The following is a 20,498-nucleotide window of genomic DNA, read 5'->3' as shown; positions in this document are numbered from 1 at the left end:
CTGGCGCACAGGAGACAACGATCTTAACTGCTCACACTTTGCCACCTGGAGGATCTGTCTGTTGGGAAAGACACCACCTCCATGAAGAGTCTTCAAACTCGTTGGAAAGGCCCTTATCAGGATCTGTTCACCAACCCCTGTGCCGACGCTTAGATCCACGTGACACATCTAAAGAAAGCCCCAAACCCTGACGGGACCTGCACACCATCTGGTGACATGATTTCCTGGAATCGAAGCCGACAACATCTGGGGAGACTGCTTTCCCAAGCTGTCCGGCCCAGGCCTGTGTACTTTTTTCTCACTGTCACTTCTTTTGAAGAAAGAAAATGCCCTTTATCAGCATTTCCCAATCTCTTACAAAGGGGGAAACCTCTTTTGATGATGACCTTTCCAGCAACCGCCTCATTTCGATCTTGTGAGCGTTTCCGAAAGGTTAGGAAGCTCAGAACCCACAAAAGCCTTTCTTTTGTCTAAACTAGGAACGGACTCTGGATTCTTATCCAGACTCACGGTTTCTGAATCCACAACTTCATGGGCTGTTACTGACAACACACATGGCTCTAAACAGCTCTTCTGAGAGAACAATAGGGTTTTAAAATGTCCTTAAAGTGTTGCTATTCTCGCAAAAGGGCTCATTAACTACTGCTTCATGGTTACACGTGGGCCCTAGGTTCCCAAATGCACTCGGTTCCACGTGCTCTTACAGTAGTTCACGATTTTGGTGCATAGCCACTTTAGGAGACGACTTTCGGGACGCAACATGACCCCGGGATGGCCTTCACAGCGAGAAACCTTTCTTCCCTAAGTCCAAACAGGGCCTGTAAATATCTTCAGACCCAGGGTTCTGGTTTAGAACCAACATACACTTTGGAACGGTCACGTTGCTTCTGACCGTGCACTTGCTGTCTATCAATCCCCCGCAGAAAGGATGTGCCCCCTAAGCTGATGCTGGCTCAGTGCTCACCGTCTTGAGAAGATACAGACTTCAGATGGGAAAATGCCTGAGGGCTGTCCCTCCTAACCCTCCCTGTTGCTCAATGTGGCTTAAGTGGTTTCCAACTGCTGTGTACTCGCCCTCCGAGGTGAGAACGTGACCACCAGAGAAGGTCCTTCCTGGCACCGAGAGATAAAACCACTAAATGCAGAGAACCTGACCGCTGATCTGCGATGCTTCCAAGGAAAGATCCTGATCAAAAGGGGGGAATGTGAACAGCAGTAATGGGAACCCCCACGAAAATGGACTCGGGAGGTTTCGGGAGGGGGAGCTCTCATGCCTTTCCATATGCCTTGTCCATTGCAGACTCAACGGGAAGAGGCGGACTCGACCTTGCACATGGACACTGACTATTCCACTACTCCAGCAGGAGGGAGAAATGTTTTCCTCATCCCTGACAACAGCTCCGCCGATGAAGAGCCACCATACTTCAAACCCCCAGTTTTCTCCAATTGACTTGAAGTTGTTAACTCATCACAACCCAACTACCCCCCTTTGCTCCTTCTAAAGCGTACCTTTCCTGTGTCCTCCAGAATTGCCTACTTTTGTTTGTTTAGTTGTTTAACGTTTATTTATTTTCGAGAGACAGAGAGAGACAGCGCATGAGCAGGGGAGGGGCAGAGAGAGAGGGAGACACAGAATCTGAAGCAGGCTCCGGGCTCCGAGCTGTCAGCACGGAGCCCGACGCGGGGCCTGAACTCACAAACCGTGGGATCGTGACCTGGGCTGAAGTCAGACGCTTAACCGACTGAGCCACCCAGGTGCCCTGCCTACGTTTTTTTGTTTGCTTGCTTGTTTGTTTTTTAATTCTTGAATAAACCCACCTTTTGCAGTAAAATAACTGGCAGTTTTACTTTTGAGGTCAGCAATACATATATAACATGCACATACATTCTTTCCAGCCTCAAAATGTGAACAGTGGAGGTTTCCAGAAAGTGAAAACATCTAATAACACAAACTCTACCACGTCGAGTTTTCAAGGCTTAGTTATCTGCCTCAATGACTGTGAGAATGATTTAGCTTAACACAATTTCAGGATAATTAGAAGAACAAATTGATCACCGGGACTTCTCTGTAATACAATCTGATTCTCGACGCTAATCAAAGTGGGGCTCTTCCTACAATTCTATAACGGGCAAAAACATTCCTCTGTGGTATCTCGCATTTGCTCCTTCTGAGATCCAAACCACAGGTCGTTTCTAAACTCATACTTTCTGATTTCCTTCTCCAGACCTTGTTTACAAATTTGGGTTTTGTCCTATGAGTTTGGCTCAAGAGCCGACTAAACCTTGCAGGAAAGATTTGCGAGTTAACCGACTTTACAGCCACTATGAGAACAATCAGCATGGCATTTCAACAAAGGTAGCGTTAAGGAACAGCAACCAAAAGTAAAACGTTCAACTCCCTGATGAAAAATGGAGAAAAGTCAAACATTTTGTGAGGCGGCCCAGCCATGACCAAGATTCTCTGGATGCTCCAGATCTTAATCAATGTATCAGACGCTGCCCTGCTAAAAGCATACATTTGACAAGCGGTAGAAATTTACAAGATTACAGAAACTAACATCAGGATAACTGTGCTCACTTTTTCCAGGCAAAAAGTCGAAACAATTTGATAATTGAAAAGAGAACATAACCTTGAAAATGATTTTGAAAAAAGCCTCAAGTCCTCTATCCTCTCAGATACTACACTTGATCTTAGCCAAAAGGCCAAGAAGCAATCTTCTGCCCTCTCAGATGTAATGATTTCCAGCTTTGCCCACGTCATACTGTTTTTACCAGGGAAGGAAACTAGCAATTATTGAGTGTCCACCACAGCAGGCATCGGCCAAGTGCGGCCCAGGAGACAAACCCAGGCTGTGGTCTGTTTCTGCACAACCTATGAGCTGAGAATGGGTTTTACGTTCTTAACAGGTTGAAAAACAATCCAACGAAGAACACTTTGTGATGTCTGAAAGACACATGAAACTCACAGAGCAATGTCCAACAATAAAATCTTATTGGAACACGGACACATAGCCCTTCATCTACATATCATATACGGCTGCTTTCATGCCAAAATGGTGGAGCTGACCAAGAGATCTGGTGGTCCACAGAGTGTAAAAATTTGACACCCGGCTCTTTTTGGAAAAAGTCTGTCTACCCACATGTTTATTATATGCTAAGTACTTCAGAAAAAGTAGCCAGTACTATCCTTAATATACAGGTGAGCTAAAAACTGAGAGTTTAAGCTACTGTTACAAAGGACGAAAGGAGTCAATGGTGGTACTGAAATTCAAACCTGAGTCCACTTGATTCCAAGGTTGTGATCCCAGAGCTCAGACTACAATACACCAGGCATTTTCCAATTACTACATCAGCTTCCTTTCTCCGTGTTAGCAGCTCATTGTGCTGATGTGTAATGGCTTACGAAACCGTAAGTTTTCCTTCACTGTCCGAGCTAGTCCCTGGCTTTTTGCACATACAGATGAAACCAAAAATAAAATTTTACAGGTGTGTGGGCCTTGCTTCAAAAGAAGCAGGAAGATTAAACATCATGAAGCAGGTTTTGAATTAGGGTGAAAGGCTGGGGCGGGGCGCCTGGGTGGCTCAGTCGGTTAAGCGTCCGACTTTGGCTCAGGTCATGATCTCACGGTTCGCGAGTTCGAGCCCCACGTCGGGCTCTGTGCTGACAGCTCAGAGCCTGGAGCCTACTTCGAATTCTGTGTCTCTTTCTCTCTCTGCCCCTGCCCTATTTGCACTCTGTCTCTGTTTCTCAAAAAGTGAATAAACGTTTAAAATATACATATATATATATATGTGTGTGTGTGTGTATATATACGCACACACACACATATATATATATATACATACACACACGTGTATACATATATAAAGCTACAGCCTATATATATATATATAGATAGATAGATAGATAGATAGGCTTCTTTGCACATAACTCTGAATAGGTCAATTACACAGAATTTCATCATGTCTCAGACATCATGGGTAGCACAATCCTATGGGAAGGAAAAGGACGAGAGAAACCCAGTGGGCTGGATACAGCCCAGGGATCCCCCCGGTAGCTGAGGAGAATTTTCTTTCTGAGCCCAGAGAGCAAGGGTGGCCCATGACTTCCCGTCACATTCAAACACTGTAGGGCCTCTAGCCGATCTAAGCAAAGTGAAAAGTGGGGAGAAGGGTTTTCCCACATTCGGGGTCTCATCGCTCAGCCCAGTTCCTGGTAAATGAAGTTTGCTCACGGGCTCAGGCCACTTCTCTCAGGCACTTCTGAATCCCTTGGTAGGCTCCTTCCAAGGAGGTTTCATGGAGATCAGAGAAGCCAAGAGAAGACAGAGCAGAGGCTGGAGGGATGTGGCCTTGAGCCAAGGAGCGAGGCCACCCCCAGAAGCTGGAAGAGGCAGGCGGGATCCTTCCCTGGAGCCTGCAGCCGGCACAGCTCTGTCACACCTCGGTTCTCGACCTCCGGCCTCCAGGACGGCAGGAGAGAACATTTGGGTTGTTTTAAGCCCCCCAGTTTATAGTAATTTATTACAGCAGCAAAAGAAACCGGACGCCAACAACCGTCCGCGAGTCCTTCTTTTCTAGTAAGTTATCTCTAACAATAAGCCACACAATTTCTGAACTCAGGCCTCCCTCCGCTGCTCTCCGTGCAGTCTCTCAATGGCTATCCACATCCATGCCTGTGCGTTGTTGACAATGAACGTCTTATCTCTTCCATCAGCAGTTAAGCTTGGCCAAGTGTGGAACTGTCCGATGGGGTTAAAAACGAAAAACAGCTTTTATAAAAACCTAAAAAAAAAAAAAAGGGCGCCTGGCTGGTTCAGTCAGAAGAGCACGCGACTCTAGACCTCAGGGTCGTGAGTTCGAGTCCCACATGGGGTGCAAGATTACTTTAAAAATAAATTAAAAAAATACAAGGAAACACTAAAAATAGGTACCAGGTTGTTTCAAGACACACACTTACACCCATGTGATGCAGACGGCATGAAAGGAAACAGGTGTGCAAAATGGCCCCAAACGGAACACGCACCCAAGTGTCCGACACCAGGAGAGAGGGTAAAGAGTGAGGCAGGTGCCACAGAAGAGGTAAACCCACTAGTGTCTGAGCAACTCTGTAGGGCTCTCCTCATCAGCACGGTGGGGGGATGGGGGACACCACTGGCAGAGCCCGGAGGCCAGGAGTGTGGTCACACCCCCCGGAAAGCAGGAGCCGGGCGCACACAAAGGACCAGGGCCAAGCAGTGCCGGTTTGTCTACACGACAAAGAGTTCATTATGAATGAACGTGAGCAACACAGTCTGAAAAACACAACCTTGGAAACAGAAGTAACGGCAAACTGGATGCTCGCAGGCAAAACATGCAGCAGTCTCGACTGGTATCAGTGAAGGAAAAGTTAGGGCCACGTGCATGCGGGACAGGGGCCGCGTAACAATGAAAGGAATCATTTACCCAAGAAGATACAATGCACTGCTTATCTTAGCACTGAATGCCAAAGCAAAAGGAGAACCCGATTGCAAATCACAGAATACCGAATTTACTAAACTTCTTGCTACACAGACGAGAAACAGCAGAATATCATTGGCTCCTTTGTGATATGGACACAAGTGAAGATGCTAACAGTCCCATGGAAACGCACAAATGGGAGGAATACCTAAGACAAGAGATCATACTTAGGGGACAAAAATGAATGGAACTTTAATAGCTAAAGATGCAGACAGAGAAAACTTCAGAGCAGCACATGGGACTTAAGGTTCTCGCTGCCCTCAGCTAAAGCTACGTCACAAAGTGATACAGACACACGGTCACGACGTCACACACACCCACTCTCATGACCAGCCACTTGTTTTTGTGCTGCTTGTGAGGTAGTAATGGTTTTTACAGGAGTAAATAGCTGGATGAAAAGGAAAAAAAAAAAAAACAAAAGAAGAACGTTTTATGGCAAGTGACAATTGTATGAAATTCACATTTCAGTCTCCATAAATAAAGGTTGCACTGGAATCCAGCCACACCCGCCATTTACAACCCAAGTTCAGCTGCTGCCACAGAGACCAGACACCCCTTTACAGAAAAACGATGCTGACCCCTTCTAATCGATACAGGGTAAATCATATCTCAACTGCAGAATCGAGTTCTGGAGATCAAATTTCTAGTGAGAAATTAACAGACAGCTGTATTCGGCATGGGGCCTGGGAACCACATCTGAAGAGGCATTATAATTTAGGGGGACCTCAGTATGGGAATTCAAATTTATAAAGGAATTTTGGGGGCACCTGGGTGGCTCAGCCGGGTAAGCCTCAGACTCTCGATTTCAGCTCAGGTCACGATCTCATGGTTCGTGGGATCAAGTCCCATGTCGTGTTCCATGCTGACAGTGCTGAGCCTGCTTGGGATTCATTCATTCATTCATTCATTCTCTCCCTCTCTCTCTCTCTCTCTCTCTTGCAAAATAAATACATAAACATGAAAAAAAACTTTATAAAGGGATTTTTTTCATATATGAGGGAATCTTGTATGCTGTTTGGAAATCTGTGTTGTTTCAGAAAATAAATTAGGGTGATAAATGGAGGTGTATCGGGGGGAACCCTTCTCGTGATTAGTCACCATATCACAGAACAGCCGTGTGTCTTCCAAAATGGAAGGATTCACACGGAACCCGACTGAACAGCTACATATTCGTAAGATATAAAGCAGATAAAAGCTTAGGGGTTGATCCCTATCGTGGTTTGAGTGATATCCCCCTAAAACTTGTCTACCCAGAGCCTCAGAATGTGACCTCATTTAAAAATAGGGTGTTTGCAGGGGCGCCTGGCTGGCTCAGTCAGAAGAGATTGCCACTCTTGAGCTCGGGGTCGTGAGTTCGAGCCCCACCTTGGGTGTACAAAGAGAATTTAAAAATAACAATAAAAAAATAAAAATAAAAATAGGGTGTTTGCAGATAGAAGTAAGGCAAAGATCAAAATGAGATCACTCTGGATCAGGATGGGTTCTAACCCAACGACTGTCCTTTTATAAAAGAAAAGTACACACGGACACAGGGAAGACGGCCATGTGAAGAAAGAGGCAGAGGTGAGAGTGACGCTTCCAGAAGCCGAGGAATGCCAGGAGCCACCGGAAACCGGAAGAGGCAAAGAAGGCTTCCCGCACGGAGTATCCAGAAGGAGCGTGGCCCTGCCGACACCTTGTTCTCTGACGCTTGGCCTCCAGAATGGTGACAGAACATGTTTCTGTTGTTTTAGGCCACCCAGCGTGTGGTGATGTGTTACAGCAGCCGTGGGAAACTAATACAATCCCTTCTAAAGCTCCCCAGAAATTCCAACTTCTCTCTTTGTCCTCAAAGGCAAGGTCTAGATCTTTAATTTCTTCTAGAAACCCACACAGCCTCCTCTAGTGCTACTGTTGCTAAAAGAAAACATTCAACGATGTCAACCTTCGTTCTTCTTGAACGGTTACAAAGAGGTAACGGTGTATCTTTTTAAATTACATGTTTTATCTTGAGAGAGCTGTAGACTCACCTCAATTCAAAGGTCCCGTTGTGCCCTTTACCCAGTTTGGGCTCATGGGAACATCTTGCAAAATTATAGTATAGAGTCACAACCGAGATACTGGCGTTGATATGCTCCAGCGATGTGATTCCCGTTCCCCAGTTTTCTGTACTCAGCGGGTGGCATTATTTAGTTCTGCCCACCACCATCGAGATAGACAACAGTTTTGTCACCAGGGCTATATGGTATTGTAATACATGCAAAAATATGCCTTATCTGTATGTAGATGTGTAAATATTAATATGTAATGGCGGGTTCAAAGACAAACCTTTGAAAAGCCACGATGAGATACCATATTTACACAGTCCTTAAAATAGAAAGCAAATGTTTCCCAGATACTCTGAGTTACTCTGGGAGGGGAGGAAAAAAGGCTGATGTTCACCCAGAGCGGGTTCCTCCAACAGGACCCAAATCTCCTACCTTGTCCTTTTTGTCTTGTCGAGCATACGGAAAACACGGGATCACAGCAGTCACCCTGGAAGATGACGCGATCTTACAGGCGTTGATCATGATGAGAAGCTCCATGAGGTTGTCGTTGATTTCTCCACAGCCACTCTGGATGATGTAGACATCTTCGCCCCTCACGCTCTCACCGATCTCGACGCTGGGAAAAAAAAAAATGCCATCTGTTAATAGTCAAGTATATTTGCTGTCTTCGAGGTCCCCTGGAGCACCGTTAGGTGTGATGAGTGGCCAGGATTCACCATACAGGCGCACTCCTGGCTATGATTTATTACAGGCTGAGCTCAGAGTCCCCGAGCAACAAGCCGTGACAGCACTCGTGAAGTGCTGTCCACCAAGGAAACGCATCGGTGTCTAGGGTACGATCGGGGGGCTGGTCACACGGGCTCCATCTGCCCGGCACGTACCAAAGTTCCGGACCCCCAGGTGTTCCGCACTAACCACACTGTTCTCACAGGTTAGTAGGGTGAGCTGTTCGTATCTGGGAATGGGGGGGAGAGCCGTTTCCAAAACGAAGTTCCCAAAGGCTAGCTGAGGACCACCTTGTGAGCAGAACTTTTCATGTAGGAGAGGGTCCACTATGCTCGTTAGAAATAGGTCTCAGTCCTGTTCCATTGACTTCTTTCTGCTAAATAGTATATTGAGTTTTTACTTTTATTAAAGTTACATATACACACTGCTTAAAAAATTCAAGTCATTCTGGGGGCGCCTGGGGGGCTCAGTCAGTTAAGCGTCTGACTCTTGATTTCAGCTCAGGTCATGATCTCAGGGTTCATGACGTTGAGCCCCACGTCGGGCTCCACGCTGACAGTGCGGAGACTGCTTGGGATTCTCTCTCTGTCTCTCTCTCTCAAAATAAATTAAAAACAACAACAACAACAACAACAAAACAAAGCGAAGTCATTCTGTAAGCCTTGTAACAAACATCCCAGAGGCAACCAATTTGGACTCTTGATATGGTTTTTAGGCATTTCCCTTCAAGCCTCCAACTAGTAACTTCGTATAGCTTCATTTTGATTTTTCATTTTAAGCATCACGTGTGGTCATCGTGCTATGAAGACGAGGACATAAGTCTATCCCCCGCCAACCCCCCATCCCCCATTGCCTGTACCACCTGCAGCCTTCTGGTCCCACCATCCCAACGGAGATCAATACTCCAACCAAATACGACAGCTACCGTTAACTGTGTAAATGCTACTTGGAGCCGAGCCACAAAGTAAACTTCAATCCAAGTTTATATTTCCCTTTTACACACAACTTTCGGTGCTTTGTTCTCCCTGGAGTGTGTTGTCCTACCTTTTCACCTGCTAAGTTTTCTGAGTAGTGATTCCAAATTCCGACTTAAACGCTTGGCTGACAGTCTACATTCCCACCGTGTCTTTGAAAGTTGCATGTTGGACAATTTCTGTTTTGTGGGCGGAGAATCCTGAGCGCTCAACACGCCCGCAGGCCAGCCCGTCCCTGGCACGTACCGGGGCACATCCTTGACGGCACTGCCAGGCGCCCGGGAGACCTTCAGCTCTGCTACGATGCTGGGTTTGAAAAGCCTAATCTTCTTCCAAGTGATACCTCAGGAACAATGCGAGCCGAACGCGAAGGCCGCGTTGGCTTGCCCACCGTCTTTCGTCCCGAGATAAGACTGACTGCAGCAAACTGGACGGCGCCCAGCTGGATGGAGAAGCCGCTCAGAAATCCTCCCCCGATGCCGCCGCCGCCCCCCCTCCCCAGGACAACGGCCACACCCGCCCGCATCTGGTATCACCACTCGACATACCACTTCAGACTCCCTCCATCGCCTCACGAGAACCCCAAAGCTACAGCCCCCCCCCCCCCGGAATCATTCCCCCAAGGAAAGGGCCATACTTACGACAGCGCTTACGCTTTCTAAGCCTGTAACGTGTATAAAGTGCTTTACCATTTCTATGACATTCACGTCTTTTTAAAACGTTGCTGAAGTTTTGATCACTGCACCCCCAACCAGCCCCATTTCCCCCATAAGCCCTGTGGTCTTTATTGTAGGACTCTGCACAGCACGATGATTTTTAGGAAAGCATTCCAGTAAGACCAGCTGCAAAGGGGCTCCCTCTAAAAAGAAATATCGTGAATCTTATTTTAAATGACAACTAGACCCAATCATATTGTTTTCTCTAAAGAGCCGATTCTTTCTTAAAAATAAAAAAAAAAAAAATTAAAGGAGTCCGTATTTGGAATCCATGCAGTAGTCTATTGAGTCAACAGAAGCTTCTACCCAACCTCAACTAGAATAATCGGAACACAGGGGCGCCTGGGGGGCTCAGTCGTTTGAGCGTCCGACTTCGGCTCAGGTCATGATCTCACGGTCCGTGAGTTCGAGCCCCGCGTCGGGCTCTCGAAACACAAAAATGAAGGCTTTCAAGTTGAGCCGATCTGAAAATGACTTTTGGTAACAGTGGAAAATGATGACCCACTTCAAGTTGAACCAGTCTGACGCCACCCCCAGGGTGAGAGAGACACAATTCTACGTGCTCCCTCCTATTTCGAGTTCTCAGGGGCTAAATGTAATTCCTTTGTGAGCATCCTCTCAACTGTGGAATCAAGTCAATTTGGAAATCAGCATGGTAGGCAGAATGGCCCTGCAAAGAGGTCTATGTCCTAAGCCCCAGAACCCCTGAAAATGTTAGTTCCATGGCAAAGGGGAAACAAGTCAGCAGATGGAATTATGGTTACTCATCAGCAGACCTGAAAATAGGGGGATTTTCCTGGAGTATTCCAGTTGGCCCAAGGCAATCACAAGGGTCCTTGAAGATGGGAGAGGGAGACATACGAGGACTGAAGCAGCGTCAGAGAGATGCTACGTTGCTGGCTTTGGAAGATGGAAGAAGGAATCAAGGGCCACAGGCAGCCTCTAGAAGCTGAGAAAGGCAAGGGAACGGCTTCTCCCCTCGAGCTTCCAGAAAGGACTGCAGTGACCCGTGACAGACCTCTACCCCACACAACCGGAAGATGTGGCAGTGACCCAGAGGGCACGGGCCTGCCAAGCCTAAACCACTTACCGCCTGGCCTGTTACAGAAAAAACTTGCTACCCTCTGGTGTTATGACGCTTTATCCCAAAAGACCTGCTTCTTTGGCCTATTTTTCTTGGGGAACCTCAGGGCCCGCATGACCAGCAGTCCGGCAGAGGCTGAAAGAAATCCTATCACCATGGCAACTTTTTTTCCTGCTTCTACTCCTAAAGATGATCACGACCAATCTTTAGTGTAGGGGCTTAATTTCAAACACTTGTGGCCAGAAGGCAGCATCCATTTGCCATTCAGATGGAGAATCTTCACTGATCCGCCAATAAGAAGGCAGATGAGTTTATCTGACTCAACAATGAGTGAGTGTGCTCATTGATGAAAAGGCGGCTGCAGAGATGCTTTGAAACTCTTCCCATCAAGAAGGGGATTGGCGCCTGGGTGGCTCAGTCGGTTAGGCAGCCGACTTCAGCTCAGGTCAGGATCTCACGGTCTGTGGGTTTGAGCCCCGCATCAGGCTCCATGCTGACAGCTTGCAGCCTGGAGCCTGCTTCTGATTCTGTGTCTCCCTCTTTCTCTGCCCCTCCCCCCCCCCCACTGGATTTGGGAGGACTCTGCCCGACAACCGATTGTGACAGAGGCGACAATGCACTGACTTCAGGGTCCAGACCTTAAGAGACTGGCTGCGGCCACTTCCTGCCTCCCGTGCTATGGGAAAGCTCAAGTAGCCGCTCCCAGGCAAAAGCTAGCACCAAATCACCAGCCGTGTGAGCGAGCCGTCTTCAAAGTGGACCCGCCATCCCCAGTTAACTGCCCCAGATGCCAGCACACGGGGCGCTGCCCGGGCTGTGGGTGTGGGAGTGAAATAAACAATTGCTGTCTTAAGCTGTTGAATTCCGGGTGACTTGTGACACAGCAATAGATAACCAGAATGTCGGGTCTCTCGGTATCAGCGAACGACCCCGTGGGCAGGTTAAGTGACCGGGGCTAAAATGTTAGAACAGACCCGCAGACACCTTCACGGTGGGACTTCAGTGGTCTATAGCGAAGCTGGGGCGGGCATCTCTCTGCTGTACCTCAAATGATTCAGAGATGAGAAGGGAAAATCAGGAGGCCCTGTGTGTCCGATGAGGTGGGGGATGGGGGTGGGCATGCCCGGCTGGCTCGGTCGGTGGAGTGGGCAACTCCTGATCTCAGGGTTGTGAGTTCGAGCCCCATGTAGAGACTCCGTACAAAAAAAAATTAAAAAAAAAAAAAAGTGGGGAACGGAAGGAGTGATAAGCAGGACATCAAAGCAGATTTCTGGTCCCAGCTGAGGGGAGACGTTCAGGAAGGGGCGTCTTAAGGTGAGCTGAATCATTTTTCTCTTGCTTTAACCCTGTGTCTCATCCCTGGGACCACACAGTAAAAACCAGATCACTAGTACAACACCTAGCATAGACAGGACTGTTTGTACAAATCAACCCCTGGGCCTAGACAGTTTATGGGAAGGAGAAAAGTCAGGAAGCTAACGTTTTATATTCTAAGTACTAAAAACATATAATATTGGGGCACCTGGGTGGCTCAGTCAGTAGAGCGGGAGACTCTTGATCTCCGGGTCATGGGTCTGAGCCCCACCTTGGACGTAGAGATTACTTAAAAACAAAACAAAACAAAACAAAAAACATATAATCTGACTGTAGAAGCAATTCCCAGAGTTCCTGTTTCGTGGTTTTCCAGACCTCACGATTTCTACTTATCAGGTGGTGGTGACAAAATACTGGAAAGCAAATAAACCTGAGTTAAAACAAACAGACAATCATACTTCAATGCCTGAATGAGTTGCACCCAACAGTACATCCAGTATTTGGAACAGAAATCCAACAATGACTTCACGACGGACTTCCGAGCTAGATTTGCTGCTCTTCGGCAGCACAGGATCGCGTTGCCCGGAGATAACACAGGAGGGCAACAAATTTGCTTTCAAAATCTACTTCGCCCAGACATTTCTCCCCTACTTACACGACGCCAGCTCTTGAACAGAAACTATCACCCCATTCTTCTTAGAGCTCCTGAGACCTAAACAGGACTGGCCAGACATCACAACATTCAAACCCAGCTACGCTCTCCTTCTCCAGAGCCCTCCAGGGCTTCTGCCTGAAACTCCACAAAGCGGAAATCTTTGGCTGAAGGACTCCTGGCATTTATGCCACCTGTTACCCATTCCCAAACGTTTCTTCACTTACAGAATCAACAGGACTATGTGTTGCGATTTCCCACCCGGAAGAAGGGGCTTCATATAGCCTAAAAAGTTGACTCAACAGACACCATTTTCCCCGTATGTATTAACAGAACTCCCCAGGAGCTCAGAAATTTTTGACTAAGCCAAAGGCCATCAAGGTTTTCTCCCATGCTTTCTTCTAGAAATGCTTCGTTCCAGGTTTTACATTTTAAGTCTGCAACCCCTCTCAGGGTCATTTTTGACATGGTGAGAAGTATAGATGGAGGACTGTTGTTGGGTTTTTTTTGCTTTTGTTTTTTGTTTGTTTGTTTTTTGTTTGTTTGTTTTTGGCAGCCTGCATCAATTGTTCCAGAATCGCTTGCTGAAAGTGTTCGTTGCACTGGATCTTTGCCAAAGATACACACATGATTAGTGTGTACAGGGCTCAGCATTTAAGGGGGAGAAGAAAAACAGGAGAGCAATTTGAAATTGTTCAAAGAGTTGGGCGGACTCAGGCAGGTGGAAAACGGGGCCCCTGTCGCGCTTCCGAGGGTGGCCACCAGCCTGACGTCACTGAACAGAGGTGACCGCATCTCCTGGACCTGAGACACAGGTGGCAGTTACGCCCGAACCATGCGTGGCCTTGCTGCTGGAGACAGCAGAGTCCCAGGCCTACGAAGAGGATGAAAGTGTGTGTCGTGTTCGGGGCAGAAAACTGAAGAGGACGCTCAGGGGCACCAGCACGTGCCCTCTGGAGCTCTCGCGCTCTTCAAGCCCTCCGCACAGACACCCCCTCTGGCTAACCCAGACTTCTGCACCCCGGCTGCTCCGGAGGGTCACCCGGGAGCTTTTACAACACCCACGCCCCCCCCCCGCCCCGCCCCGCCCGCCGCGGGGATCAGAGCTCCCGGGCAGGGAGGGGACGCGGCTTTCGGACGGGCCCCAGGTGAGTGCAGGGCACAGGCGGGCAGAGGACGTGGGCGGAGCCGGGTAGAGGACCGGCCAGGCGCGGATCCGGGAGCACCGGGCGAGCACACCCAGAGGCGTCCGTCGCCGCGTGCCCTGCACCCAGGCGGTTCCCGCCGGCTGCGCCCACCTCTCCTCGACGCTGGTGACCGCCCCGAGGTCGCCCTTCCGGGCCCCGGGCCGCCCTCCTCCGCGTCTCCTGGGCGCCGCAGCGGTGGCGCGGAGGCCGCGTCGTGGCCGTCCCGCCCCGGAAGGGGGAGCGGGCGGCCGCGGAGTGGTCCGGGGTGGGGAGCGGGGGGTGGGGGGGGCGGCGACCGGCCCGGCCCGGCCCCGCAGCCGCGCGCCCGGCGCCCTCCCCGGCCCGGCCCGGCCCGGCCCGGCCCGGCCGCCGGCGCGGCCCCCACCTGGTCTCCTGGTTGCTGAACTTCTTAGTGACCACCTTGCCCAGCTCCAGGCCCAGGCGGTCGGCCACGCGCTGGGACAGGTCCTGGTGCGAGCTGCCGCTGAAGAGCACGATGTTGGGCATGGCGGAGGCGGCGGTGGCACCGGAGGCTGCGACGCGAGCGGGAAAGCGCGGCTGTCGACCAAGGGAGGAGCGGAGTGGAAAGTAGCTGGAGGGGGCGGAGCTGCAGGGGCGGAGTCGGAGCCGGGCTCGAGGGGGCGGGGCTTGGTGGACCCGGAGCGGGGCGGCGGAGCCGGAACGCGCCGCGGCGGGACCCGGGGGGAGGAGGAGGAGGAGCTGGGGGAGCTGGAGGGAGCGGAGCTGGGGAGGAGGGGCTGTAGAGGGAGAGCGCTCGGCCCCGTTCTAGACCTTCCCGTCCAGCCTCGAGAGGGAGGGCCAATGAGCCCGATTAACTGGGCACCGCGGGAGGGTGCGGGAAGAGGCTGTGGACGTATCTAGCAACCGGAGCGAGCCCCCCCAACACGGAATACCCCCATACCCATTGCAGACGACTGGTGTTCAGCTCCAGGGATCTGTAAAACTCTGACCCGCGGGGCCGGAACCGCAGCGCTGCCTGTTTCTACCGGAGCGCTAAACAGGAGCATTTGCAATCTGTGTGATCGTTACCTGTCCTGCCATCGCACCCCAGTTAAGAAAAATAGTATCCCCTTAATAAATAAATAAATAAATAAATAAATAAATAAATAAATAAATAAATAAATCCTTTCCTCTCTTTAGTAGGTGCGCACTGCAAAAAGCTGTACTAAATTATTTTTATTTTTTTGTATTTTGGCCATAAAACCACTGTGAAAATTTGTCTCTCTTGTTATGTGAGCACCTACGTAATAACCTCTCCCATTTTGCCTCGTGGCCCGCAAAGCCTAAATTATGTACTATCTAGTCCTTAGTCAAAATTCGCTGGTGCCTCAACTGCTACAAAATTGCCCGCTGCCCTTGAAAAAAGCCGCCGATGCCAGTGGCCATCTGAGACCTGACCACACATGGAGGGGCAGGGTTACTCTTCATGCTGATGGTGAATGGGAGCAAACCGAGGCCCCTCTAGATTCCCCGTCTTTAGGTAGTCCTCAGGCCAGTTTTGCAACGTCCAGCCAGTCGGTTCTCCTGGCCTGACCCCAGGAACCTCACCCTGCCCCCTGCCCACTCCCACCAGGTGGTCCCCAGCCACCGCTCTCCATAGCCCCTGAGCCTGCTCCTTCCCCTCTCCCCCTGCAGAAGGGAGCAAGAAAGGTTTTCCCAAGCAAATGCCAACCTCTGTGCACAAATCAAATGCAGAGGAAAGGAATGTATTACATGAGAATGTGGGCCCCACGTGCTAGTCCTGCTGGCCAATTTAATGCTTCTCAATGACAACAGATTAAACAAGTCGGATAAATGGCTGGGTATCCCCCCCCCCCCCCCCCCCCCCCCCCCCCCCCCCCCCGCCAACAATTGGCCCTCCGTCCACACAGAAGGCAGCTTGTAGCCCGCTGTAAACTGACCTCATATTATTGGGATTTGGGGGATTCTTGGGATTATTCATGTAATTGGGATGTTTCATCTGGGTCCATGTACTTTTCTTTAAACTCCTGAATCCGCCTGTTTACCCAAAAGTTGTCCAAAGCACCCATTCTGGCAGCATTTTCCATTCTTCCTGGGGACGTGTATGTGCTCTATTATTAAAAAAGAAAAGAACAACCCAGCCCTCCTTGCAGTGAGTTGTTATCTCTGCGTTTTACAGTTAATTACCATGGCAATGAGATTTATGCTCATACTCAACCATATGTCTAAAATTTTTACTGAATGAGTCTCCTAATGTAATTATTTTTAAACTCTCCTAATAACATTTTCTACTAACAATATTGCTGTAATTTTTAGGTCCTTAAACTTTTTTTCTCAGAGACAAGCTATATACATGTTCTTCTCAGCGGGAAAGTGGCCTCTTGTCAGCAGGGCAGGACCATGGTTCTTTGGCAACAAAACTGATGCACTCTCGAACGCAGCAGAAGTGAGTGAAAGCCCCTGGTCTCTGAGTATGTTAATGGTCAGGGGTTTGGAAGCTAGGGTGGAATCCTCACAAACTATGACTTCAATGCTGCCAGGGAGAAACAATATGTAGGCTGGGGCAACCAACAAAATCGTGGTTGGCTCAGCCCTTTGATGAGTTACCAGGCTTAGATGCTGAGGGGAAGGAAACAAGGAGAAATGTAACATGGGGACCATGGAAAATCATCCTGAGTCGCAGACTGCCCGGAAAGCTGTCACTGGTAAATGCACAGGCTTCAAAGATCAGCTATAGACGATTTTATTGAAGTGTGAACACTTTCTCTCCCAAGCCCCTTTATCCTTGACCCAAAGGACCCAGGGTGTTGTGAGGAAACCTTGGTGTTTTGCAGGTTTCTCAACCTTGGCGCTCCTGCCACGTGGGCTGGGTAAGCCTTTGTGACGGTGCTGTCCTGTTCACCGTAGGACGTTTAGCAACATCCCAGGCCTCTACCCACTAGATGCCAATAGCACCTATTCGCCAGTCGTGACAACCAAGTGTCTCCAGTCATTGCCAAGTGTCCCCTAAGGCGTAAAATCACACCAGACTGAGAACGGCTTGTCTGAACAAACCCCTGTTCCTTTCCTCTCTGTGGGCCTCTCCTCAGGGCTTTTCCGGCTTCCTCACAGAATGGCTGTACAGTTCCAAGAAGGAGTGTTCCAAGAAGATAAGCCTCAATGAGCAAGAACTTCACAGGCCTCTGGTATTATCTTATTTGCTAATGTCCCATTGGCCAAAGCAAGTCACGTGGCCAAACTAGCATCAGTAGGGTATGGGACAACATACAGGCATCAATACTAGGTCCAACGGTCCACCAGTTCTCAACCACAGTGCACTGCTTGGACAGAATGTGAAGTTGAGAGAGCCTTCAGGAAAATGGGACACGTATACAAAGACTCAAGACTCAGGATGAAGAGAACATATGCCATGTGTATATGTGGTCTCAGACTTGGGGCAGTTGGACGATATTCATTATTCTAACATAAAATATTAGCGGAGAATATAAGAATGATAAGGGATTTCCATTGTTGGCTTCTACCTTCACTGACTCATCAGTAGGGCTGATGCGAGCAAACACCGATTTGACTTTGCGAACCGTTCTCACATCCTGTATTCCACACATCATTTTGCCGAGATCTCTGAATATAGAAAGAGCTCTAAATATTTGCAGACATGAACAGACACTTCTCCAAGGAAGACATCCAGATGGCCAACCGACCCATGAAAAAATGCTCAACATCACCCATCATCAGGAAAATACAAATCAAAACCACAATGAGATACCACCTTACACCTGTCAGAATGGCTAACATTCACAACTCAGGCAACAACAGATGTTGGCGAGGATGCGGAGAGAGAGGATCTCTTGTGCACTGCTGGTGGGAATGCAAACCGGTACAGCCACTCTGGGAAACAGTATGGAGGTTCCTCCAAAAACTAAAAATAGAACGACCCTACGACCCAGCAATGGCACTACTAGGCATTTATCCAAGGGATACAGGTGTGCTGTTTCGAAGGGGCACATGCACCCCCATGTTTCTAGCAGCACTATCCACAATAGCCAAAGTATGGAAAGAGCCCAAATGTCCATCGATGGATGAATGGATAAAGAAAATATGGTATATATATACAATGGAGTATTACTTGGCAATCAAAAAGAATGAAATCTTGCCATTTGCAACTACATGGATGGAACTGGAGGGGATTATGCTAAGTGAAATTAGAGAAAGACAAAAATCATATGACTTCACTCATATGAGGACTTTAAGAAACAAAACAGATGAACATAAGGGAAGGGAAACAAAAATAATATAAAAACAGGGAGGGGGACAAAACAGAAGAGACTCATAAATATGGAGAACAAACTGAGGGTTGCTGGAGGGGGGAGGGGGGATGGGCTTAATGGGTCAGGAGCATTAAGGATAGCTACTCCTGAAATCATTGTTTCACTATGTGCTAAATAATTTGGATGTAAATTTTAAAAAAGAAAAAATAAAGTTAAAAAAAAGAAAAAATATATACATATACGTTTTTTCCATCTATTACCTATTTATGACCTTTGATTTTTTTTCTATTAAATTATTGCATTTTAAATATATAAGCCTTCTTTGTATGTAAGGGCCAAATATCTCTTACCCATCATATAAGCTATGAATACATAATCTTAGTCTGTCATTTAAAAAATTAGTTATAAAAAAAAGATAAGACAAATGTTGATGAAGATGTAGAGAAACTAGAACCTTCACACAATGCTGGCGGGAATTTAAAATGGCGCCTCTGCTTTGGAAAACCATCTGGCAGTTCCTCAAACAGTTAATCATAGAATTACCATGTGACCCAGCAACTTGACTCCTAGGGGCAGAGCCCAGAATCGAAAACAGGTACTCAAGTAAATAGTCTGCATGAACGTTCATAGAGTACAATTCACAATAGTCAAAAGAAACAAACAACACCGATGTCCAAGAACCGATGAGTGGCCAAACAAAATGTGACCTGCCCACACAATAGAACATCACTCAGCCATGAGGTTCTACTACAATGCTATGACATGGGTGAACCTTAAAAACAGTACGCTGAGTGAAAGAGGCCGGTTACCACGAAGGACCACATGTTGCGTGATTCCGTTTTCGGAACAGGCAATACACTAAAAGCCATTGAATTTTACACTTTAAATGGGTGAACTGAACAGTACATAAGTGCTATCACAGTAAGAGCTGCTACATAAAAAAGATAAGGACATTTTTCTTCGTGATTCCAACACTGTGATCATATCTTCCATATTAACATGTCAGACATTGTCTAACAAATTAATATGTCTAAGACATATTGAGATCGATCACTGCTTTAAGGTGGTGACAGCCTGATTTCTCCATAATAAGGCTTTCTACTCTGCAAAATGCCAGTTTTCTAGTTCTATCATCCCTTACTGTCTACAAACATTAGCTGGAGCTCCTCAGCAAAGAAAAGCGAAAAAAGCGAAAAAAAAAATAAATAATTAAAAAACAAAAAAGAGCTTTCCTTCACCCTCTGGGGCTGCTTTGTTATCCCAAAATACAGTTTGTACTGGAGAAGCAAGATAAAAGTTTCATTTTCTTCCCTTTATCAATTTGCAACCATTCGTGGAATGATAATTGCCTAAAATGTACCAAATACCTAAAAATCAGTGAGTCTATGATGGTAGTCAGTTAAATGAAAACCAGAACAAAACAAACAAAAGTAAATTGCCCTTGAATTCAGTGGTCATTAAGGAGTAAGCTTTCTGTTTTTTATTTTTGTTTTTATTTTTGAGAGGGTGGAGAGAGGGGCAGAAAGAGAGAGAGAGAGAGAGAGAGAGAGAGAGAGAGAGAGAGAGAATCTTAAGCAGGCTCTACCCTCAGCGCAGAGCTAGACGCGGGGCTCGATCTCACGATTGACAGAGGTGAAATCAAGAGTTGGATGCTTACCTGACTGAGCCACCCAGGCGGCCCAAGAGTAAGTTTTCTTTAGAGGCAAGGTGAAGGTGGAATTAGCTGATTTCTTGAGTAATTGCATGGCATTTGATGCCTTCCAGAGGAATGCCCTTTCCATGTAGGTCCGATCCGTCACTTCTGGAAATTCGATCAAAGATAAAGACTCTGGTGCCCTCAGTGAGCTTAAGAGAGCTAGATCCAGCATCCATTATTCAAGCAGCCAGGGTGGAGCTGGGAGTGTGAGGGAGTTTTACAACAGTGGAGCTAGAAGTTTCTTAAATGGGACACGGCATTTGCAATGTTGTGAGAAGGTGGGCTAATGTTCTGATGATAGGAGTAACATAAAGTAAGTTAAGTTAAACTGAGCTTCGTATCGGCATGTAAGTGGGAGCAGTTGAAGAAGGCT

At 47.9% G+C, this 20,498-nt stretch overlaps 1 protein-coding gene and 1 pseudogene across 1 annotated transcript in view; both read right to left on the bottom strand.

Moving 5' to 3' along the window:
- Window positions 1-14,750, bottom strand: part of PRPS2 (phosphoribosyl pyrophosphate synthetase 2) — a 36,073-nt gene extending 21,323 nt beyond the window's left edge. The window contains exons 1-2 of the mRNA XM_047843989.1: window positions 14,565-14,750; window positions 7,959-8,142 (exon numbers count right to left, since the gene is read on the bottom strand). Coding sequence (XP_047699945.1) covers window positions 7,959-8,142; window positions 14,565-14,686 — 306 coding nt within the window. The 5' untranslated portion in view covers window positions 14,687-14,750. The remainder of the gene's footprint in view (window positions 1-7,958; window positions 8,143-14,564) is intronic.
- Window positions 2,617-2,715, bottom strand: LOC125158057 (uncharacterized; annotated as a pseudogene).
- Window positions 14,751-20,498: the final 5,748 nt, after the last annotated feature.

The sequence above is a fragment of the Prionailurus viverrinus genome, chromosome X (genome assembly GCF_022837055.1).
Source record: "Prionailurus viverrinus isolate Anna chromosome X, UM_Priviv_1.0, whole genome shotgun sequence".
In the NCBI taxonomy this organism is placed as follows: Eukaryota; Metazoa; Chordata; class Mammalia; order Carnivora; family Felidae; genus Prionailurus; species Prionailurus viverrinus.
This window is presented reverse-complemented; position numbering and strand designations above follow the sequence as displayed.